General features: G+C 35.0%; 1 protein-coding gene across 1 annotated transcript in view; it reads left to right on the forward strand.

Moving 5' to 3' along the window:
- The window catches only part of LOC114340003 (uncharacterized), a 118,247-nt gene extending 113,038 nt beyond the window's left edge, over window positions 1–5,209 (forward strand). The window contains exon 3 of the mRNA XM_028290709.2: window positions 3,516–5,209. Within this exon, the coding sequence (XP_028146510.1) occupies window positions 3,516–4,704 (1,189 nt within the window). The 3' untranslated portion in view covers window positions 4,705–5,209. The remainder of the gene's footprint in view (window positions 1–3,515) is intronic.
- The last annotated feature ends 3,069 nt before the right edge of the window (window positions 5,210–8,278 follow it).

Here is an 8,278-nt window from a genome sequence, read left to right on the forward strand (position 1 = left end):
TTTCTCAATGAGGTAATATCGATTCTTCTTCTTTTGCCCTTTAATTCGTCCAATTTTGAACATAGGCTTCCCCCAGTTTCCTCCATTCGCTTCTGTTTAGTGCTTTCTGTTTCCAGTGCGTTCCTCCTATCTTTTTAGTGTCGTCTCCCCATCTCATCTGGGGTCGTCCTCTCGAATATCGATTCATTGCTGTGTATATTTCCTGGGATGCAGGGAGCTTTCTTGTCAATGCTTTAGGTACCGTCTCCTCTAAGGAGGTTTGTACTCATCACAGATATTCTCACTTTTGAGATTGCAGCTCGGAACAAGTCGATGGAACTGCAATTATACCACTTTCTCAGATTGTTGAGCTAGGAGATGCGTCTTCTTCTAATACTTCGTTTTCCCTGTATTTTTCCCTGCATTATGGTTTGTAGCAACACATATTTATCCGCTCTCATAACGTGGCCGAGATATTGTAACTTTCTTATCTTAATCGTATTCATGATTTCCATTTCCTTTTTCATAAAGAAACATCGTTTCGTTTCAAAAGAAACATCTGAAGAAATGGAAATAAAGAGAGGAGTCAGGCAAGGCTGCATACTATCACCTCTATTATTTAACGCTTATTCTGAAGAGGTAATGCTAGAAACTCTGGAAGAGGAAACAGTCGGCATAAAAGTAAATGGAGTCTTAGTTAAAAACATCAGATATGCAGATGATACAGTAATAATAGCCGATAGTTTACAAGACCTGCAAAGACTCATGAGTAAAATAGTAAGGTGTAGTAGGGAGTACGGACTCTCTCTTAATATCAAAAAGACGAAATTTATGAAAATTAGTAAAAACAATCATAATACTAACGAAATCTTAATAGTAGAGGGCCAACAGATCGAAAGAGTAAAAATAGACAAGAAGAAAACGGCGGGTTCGTTAGGAAAAATATTCCCATGAGATTTTTTTGCATAATTAAATTCGTGAGACATCCCAGAATAAGGTTCAAGAAGTCGCCCACGTGAAAAGTGGGCCAAATATTTTTGAACAATTTTTTTTAATCAAATTGCAAAAATCAATATTTTGGCCCGGACAATTTTTTTGTAGGTTTTTTGGACCATTCTGGATAAAAAAGTTCTCTTATAATTTTTCTCTAAAGTTAATCGTTTTCGAGTTATAAGCAATTTAAAATTGAAAAAAACGAAAAATGGCGATTTTCAAGGTTTAATAACTCGGTTAAAAGTTATTATTGTGAAAGTCAGAAAGTGACTAAATCAAAGTTTAATGCCCCCCCTACAAGATCCCGAAGAAATTTTTGTCATTATTTTATTAGACGCGATCTAGAAATTGCAACAGTAAAAGAAGAAATTACTAATTTCGCACAGAAATACGAAGACAGACTGACACAACATCCAAATGTACTAGCCAGAAACCTGATGAGACAAGCAGTCAGACGAAGACTTAGACGAAATACACCTAGTGATTTACCATCGCGATTTTAGTTATATGTGTCGTAATTCCCAGAGACAAACAATTTTATATCTATGTAAAATATTTGTAAAGAAAATGATTAATGAATCATTTTCTCCAAGTCACCTACACTAGTGGTCACACATTTACTCATTGTAACTTGTTTTACAGATTGTAAATAAATTGGGATGTTAAATAAATAAAAAAAAATTATTTTATTACTAAGCTGTTATTTTTAAGTAATAATATTGAGCGCCATGCACGTGGTAGGCGGCCGTAAATGTGAGTGCAAGTAAGATGCACAATTGGACTGCCGGAGTGGCATCTCGCTCGCACTAAGCATTTACGGCCGGCTACCACGTGCATAATAAAATAGTGCACTTAGTAATAAAATAATGACAAAAATTTCTTCGGGATCTTGTAGGGGGGGGGGGGCATTAAACTTTGATTTAGTCACTTTCTGACTTTCATAATAATAACTTTTAACCGAGTTATTAAGCCTTGAAAATCGCCATTTTTCGTTTTTTTTTTCAATTTTAAATTGCTTATAGCTCGAAAACGATCAACTTTAGTGAAAAATTATAAGAAACCTTTTTTATCCAGAATGGTCCAAAAACCTACAAAAAAATTGTCCGGGCCAAAAATACTGATTTTTGCAATTTGATTAAAAAAAATTGTTAAACAAAATTTGGCCCACTTTTCACGTGGGCGACTTCTTGAACCTTATTCTCGGATGTCTCACGAATGTAATTATGCAAAAAAATCTCATGGGAATATTTTTCTTAACGAACCCGCCGTTTTCGCCTTGTCTAAAAAGTACACTTACCTGGGAACACTTATAACAGAAAATAATGACTACACTGCAGCAATCAAAGTCAGAATCGAAAAAGCACGTTCTAATTTTATGAAAATGAAAAAGGTCCTATGTAGCAAAGATTTAACATTAGCTCTTAAAGTACGCCTAACAAAATGTTACGTATACAGTGTACTATACTATGGAGTGGAATCATGGACGTTAAATGTAGAAACAATGAGACGACTTAACGCCTTTGAAATGTGGACATATAGAAGAATTATGAGGGTTTCCTGGGAAGATAGAGTTACGAACAACGAAGTACTGAGAAGAATAGGTAAAGAGAAGGAAGTTGAACTTACAATTAATGAAAGAAAACTACAGTATCTCGGACATGTGATGCGGGGCGAGAAGTATGGCACTCTGCGACTCATAATGCAAGGAAAGGTAGATGGCAGAAGAAGCATCGGAAGAAGACGAATTTCATGGCTGAAAAACCTGAGAGAATGGTTTGGATGCAGCTCAAAACAACTATTTAGAGCTACTGCCTCAAAAATTAAAATAGCTATGATAATTGCCAACCTCCGTAGCGGAGATGGCACCTGAAGAAGAAGAGAAGAGGATCTCAACATTTGTTATTCGGTCTACCCAACTTATTTTTAATATTCTTCGGTAGGTCCACATCTCGAATGCTTCAAGTCGATTCCTTATTTCTTTCTTTAAGGTCCAGACCTCCACCCCATACAGCAGCACCGAAAACACATAAGATCGTAATATTCTATTTTGAGTTGCAAACTAAAATCTCTACTGCATAATACTTTTCTCATCTTGTTAAATGTTACTCTAGCTTGTCCAATTCTCATTTTTTTTTCCTTCTGTATACTCGTTATTTTCATTGATAATTGTACCAAGATATCTGTATTTTTTAACTTTTTCTAGTGGCACCCCTTGTATGTTTAAAATGTCTTGTTGTGGTGTTTTGGAAATTATAGGAAATAGTTATATTTGGACCTATATCATGTTCCTCGCAATCGTTCATGCTATCTTGTTGTGTCTTTGTCCTGTCGCGTCGTTCTTAAATAATTCTTGAACGTATTTTCTCCATTTGTTTAGTTTGCTTGATATCAGATATTATTTTACCATTCGTATTAACCAGGGTGTTACTATTGTTGGATTGTCTTATACCTGCTAAATACATTAGATATATATCTATATTATATGTAAATTCTTACTATTCGTGTTATAAAACAATAAACTAATAGTAAATTGTTTCTTTTAGGACAGCACAGAAGAAAGTTGGCTACGACTATAGCCCCGCTGATGTAAGTGGTCCAGGATACAACTATGGTGCACCTCAAGTAGACCAATCGTTTCATCCGGGAGATTATCAAGGACAAGGAGGTTATGACAATTATCAAAATACTCAATATCAAACCGTTCAAGACGTACATCAGGACGTTCAAGAACATCATCATGACGTTCATGTTCATGATGTCCATCACGAAGAACACCACGAAGTTCACCACGACGATCATCATCATCACGATCCTGGTTACTGGAAAAAGAAGGTAACGTGGAAGAAGGGATGGAAAAAGGTTTGGAAAAAAGGTCAGAAGCAGGTTTGGAAACCGAAATGGAAAAAAATTTGGAAGCCGATATGGGTTCCGACGAAAAAACCGGCATGGAAAGAGATTCAAGTACCCGATTGGAAAAAAATTTGGAAGCCTGTATGGAAACCCATAAAAGTACCTGCTTGGAAGGAAATCCAAGTACCAGATTGGAAGAGGGTGTGGAAACCGGTATGGAAGACAATTCACGTTCCAGCTTGGAAAGAAATTAAAGTCCCCGATTGGAAGAAAATATGGAAACCAATATGGGTGGACATACAAGTACCTGCATGGAAAGAAATTCAAGTACCAGCGTGGAAACAGCTATGGATTCCAGCTTGGGTTAAGGAACATGTACCTGGAAAACATCATCTTGGAAAAGATCACGAAGGTGCAGAAATCATAGCCCATGATATATGGAAGAAAAAAATGATCTGGAAACCGATTTGGAAAAAATATTGGAAACCGGCACAGAAACAAATTTGGATAACGAAGAAAAAACTCGAATGGAAAGAAGCTTGGAAACAGATCTGGAAGCCAGCTAAGAAACAAATTTGGGTACCAGACAAGAAATTGGAATGGAAAGAAGCGTGGAAACAAATTTGGAGAACAGAAAAGAAGCAAATTTGGGTAGAAGATAAAAAGCTTGAATGGAAAGAGGCTTGGAAACAAATATGGAGGACAGAAAAGAAGCAAATTTGGGTTGCCGATAAAAAACTTGAGTGGAAAGAGGCGTGGAAGCAAATATGGGTTCCGTACTGGAAAGACATTTGGTTACCAGACTGGAAAGAAATCTGGAAACCAGTTATTATTCAGGAATGGTTCCCAACTCCAGATCACCATGATCATCATCACAGATAGAATAATAGACAATGGTCAGACAATACAACTTAAGGCATGTACTTATGTTTTAAATAGAGAGTACAAAATTTAGTCAAATTTGGGAAAAGGCGGAAAGCTTTTGTATGGAACAACTTCTATTTGATTTCTATAAAAAGTTATGGTATTGTACAAATATGGAATCAAAACGATATAAATGCTTAAGAAAATTCTGCATATGCATGATTTATGAAAATATTATTAAGTATCTACAAAAATGAATAAGTATACAAAAATGTTTATCACAATACAATACCTTGACACTTCAAGGTAAATTGTCTGGCTTGATCAACAAAAATAACGTTTTCTCTCTTTTTCTGTGTTTAAAGGAAACATGAGAGATTATAATAGTACCTATGTATAATAACTAAAAGATATTAATAAAATATATTTTATTAATATACATAGTTCGACAACTGGATTCAGTTCACTTCGGGATACACCACAGGGGGTCTAGGACATTTCGGCGTCGCCGTTTCGGCGTGGCCATTTCGGCGTGGCCGTTTGGGCGTAGAGCCGTTTCGGCGTAGGCCGTTTCGGCGTCGGCCATTTCGGCGTCAGAGATTTTATTTTAGTTGACTAAATACCTACATTGGAGTCTATTAGTAAGACATTATTTTGAAAAAAATCTTTTAATATAGTTATTTAAATAGATACATTGGAGTCCATTGATCACAAAATTTTAATATTAATGGTAGATTTGTATATGTCAATTTTATACTTATGTGTGTGTGCTTGTTATTTAGCTCATAGTTAATGTAATATCTGTAATTGGCTTCTAGCTGTAGATATTATATATAAATAAATGAATAAACAAGATTTTGGAAAAATGAATATTTTATTTTAGTTATTATTTACATGTTATAATTAGATATGTGCTAGTCCAATTAAAAATCCTGAAACATTTATATTTACATACAAAACATTTATATTTAACCTACAAAACTTATTCACGAAATATTAATTAAAATAAAGTATTTACATGTTATAATTAGATATGTGCTAGTCCAATTAAAAATTCTGAAACATTTATACTTACATACAAGACATTTATATTTAACCTACAAAACTTATTCACGAAATATTAATTAAAATAAAGTACCTACTTACATATTATAATTATGTGCTAGTCCTCTTAAAAATTCTAAAACATCCCCGTTTGCATCAAAATTTCCCACAAGCCGTGAAATGCGATCATCTGCGTCTCTGTATTTTCTTAATTTCAATGGTGGGAGATTACCTGCCACAAGTTGCTCGAAATAGACATCTCGACCTTTCTGCACCTGACGCAGGCCATCTATAAATTTCCATATGGTTGGATGATCTGCTCCCAATTCCATCTTGAGTCTTCTATGGGCGGCCTCAGCGTGATTATTTGTCCGGTCTTCTCCATCCAGAGTTCTCTGGTAGAGGTTCCACATCCTTTGGGGAAATAAACTTGGTCTTCTGCCATTTCCTCTTCTGTTCATACGTCCAATATAGTAGTCTTCAAACCAGTCTACAAGTGGTTGGTGTTCAGCAGGTAGAGCTTCCGCTAGAACGGCAAAGGCATCATCTAAATGTTCGATAGGAACAAATGCTAATGCTGTCAACATTCTGCAATTTAAAGCGAATTGTGGATCAGCATTATACTCTCTCGTATATCCCATAGCAGCCACTTGTTTCTTCATATTTTGTGCCAAATGGAAAAAACATCCATTGATGTCGACGCCTGGAAAACAATCTTCCATTGCCTTAAATTCCGCCTGTTCGAAATCGCAATGGATTGCTCTGGGTTGCAAATTTGGTACAATTTGTCTGATCAATTCAAACATACGGGTATATGTGGATCTTGTTTTATTCGGCAGCATGGCATAAAATATTGGATGGACTCCATTATATTTTGTGGCCATAACTGTGTATACTTGTAAAAATAGAGATGGTGCTATAGCAAATGTACCGTCACCATACCACACATCTGAGGTCTGTAGATGTTGCAGCCACGATTCTCTCCCGAAAATCAAAATTCTTTGCAATCCTTCTCCATCATCTGCTAATAAAAAATTTTCTTCTACACCATCTTGTAACGTGTAAACACGATAAGACTCGGGAATTACTAACTCTTCAACAGTTGTCGGATTTGATGGGGCTGCATGAACTTCGTTACGTTTTCGTCTGATGAATTTTCTCATCGCGCCAGTGTTTGGGAGCCGACCATGACAAGCTTGACTTGTATTTCTCAGGCACTCATTGATTACCACTATTGTCCCTTCGTTTGTTTCTGTAGCACGCTTTTTCATTTTTGTAACAACTTGTGCTACTTCCACGTCCATCGCCGAGGAGTCGTGAGTGTGAACATTTACTTTCTTGATGACTTCACCATCTCTTGTATGTATTCTTGCTTTGCACGTTTGTTTCCTCTCACACCTCCAAAATTTTAGGGATTCATCGCTTTTACTAACAGCGTCAAAAACATACATGAAACCATCAGTGGTAAATTTCTCTCTTCCTCTGGTCGATAAAATTTTTCGTTCCATAGCTTAAAAATTCTTCGTCTGTATATCGTATAAATACTACTATGAAATATTATAAGACACTACATAAACTCTTAAACTGATCTCTGTTTATATAGCTGTACCCTCAATAATCCAACCAATCAAATCAATAATAGGTAGGTACCTACTTAAAATTTCCCTTAAGATTAAAAATCAACAAATTACTTGCATCTCTCGTTAATGACATTATAATGTAATTTTTGAAATCAACAACTAATTTAGTTTTCGAATATTTAAAATCAACAAATAACTTGCATCTCTCGTTAATGACATTATAATGTAATTTTTGAAATCAACAACTAATTGATACATGATAATGTCATTTGGAATTAACAGGTAATTTAGTTTTCGAGGAAATGTTAATAACATTATTATGTGATTTATAGAATTTTGTATTTAAATTTTCGAAGAAACTGCAATAAATATAGGGATAACTATTATTATACTAACTAATGGTAAATATTTTAAAAGCAGATTCCTTTCAAGAAAATATTGTATAATTTAATTTTTTTTAAAAATATACATTCTGCAAATATTTTTGCTTAAAAAAGATATTTTAACAATATTAAAATTCTCCGTCTATATACCATATAATGTATGTCTAATTAAAGTTGAAAAATGTCAGTTATCATCTAATTAGCTCTGGGACAATTAAGAGAACAGCAATTATTATTAATATGCATTAATAAAAAATCCAATATAGGTATTTGCAGAATAAAATATAACAAAATGTTTATAAAAGAAATATATTTAGTTTATTTTTCTACTTGACCATTAATGTTAAAATTGTGTGACCAATGAACTCCAATGTATTTAAATAACTATATTAAAAGATTTTTTTCCAAAAAATTGCCTGACCAATAAACCTCAATGTAGGTATTTAGTCAACTAAAATAAAATTTCTGACGCCGAAATGGCCGACGCCGAAACGGCCTACGCCGAAACGGCCTACGCCGAAACGGCCTACGCCGAAACGGCTCTACGCCCAAACGGTCACGCCGAAATGGCCACGCCGAAACGGC

The sequence above is a fragment of the Diabrotica virgifera genome, chromosome 2, assembly GCF_917563875.1.
Source record: "Diabrotica virgifera virgifera chromosome 2, PGI_DIABVI_V3a".
Classification (NCBI taxonomy): Eukaryota; Metazoa; Arthropoda; class Insecta; order Coleoptera; family Chrysomelidae; genus Diabrotica; species Diabrotica virgifera.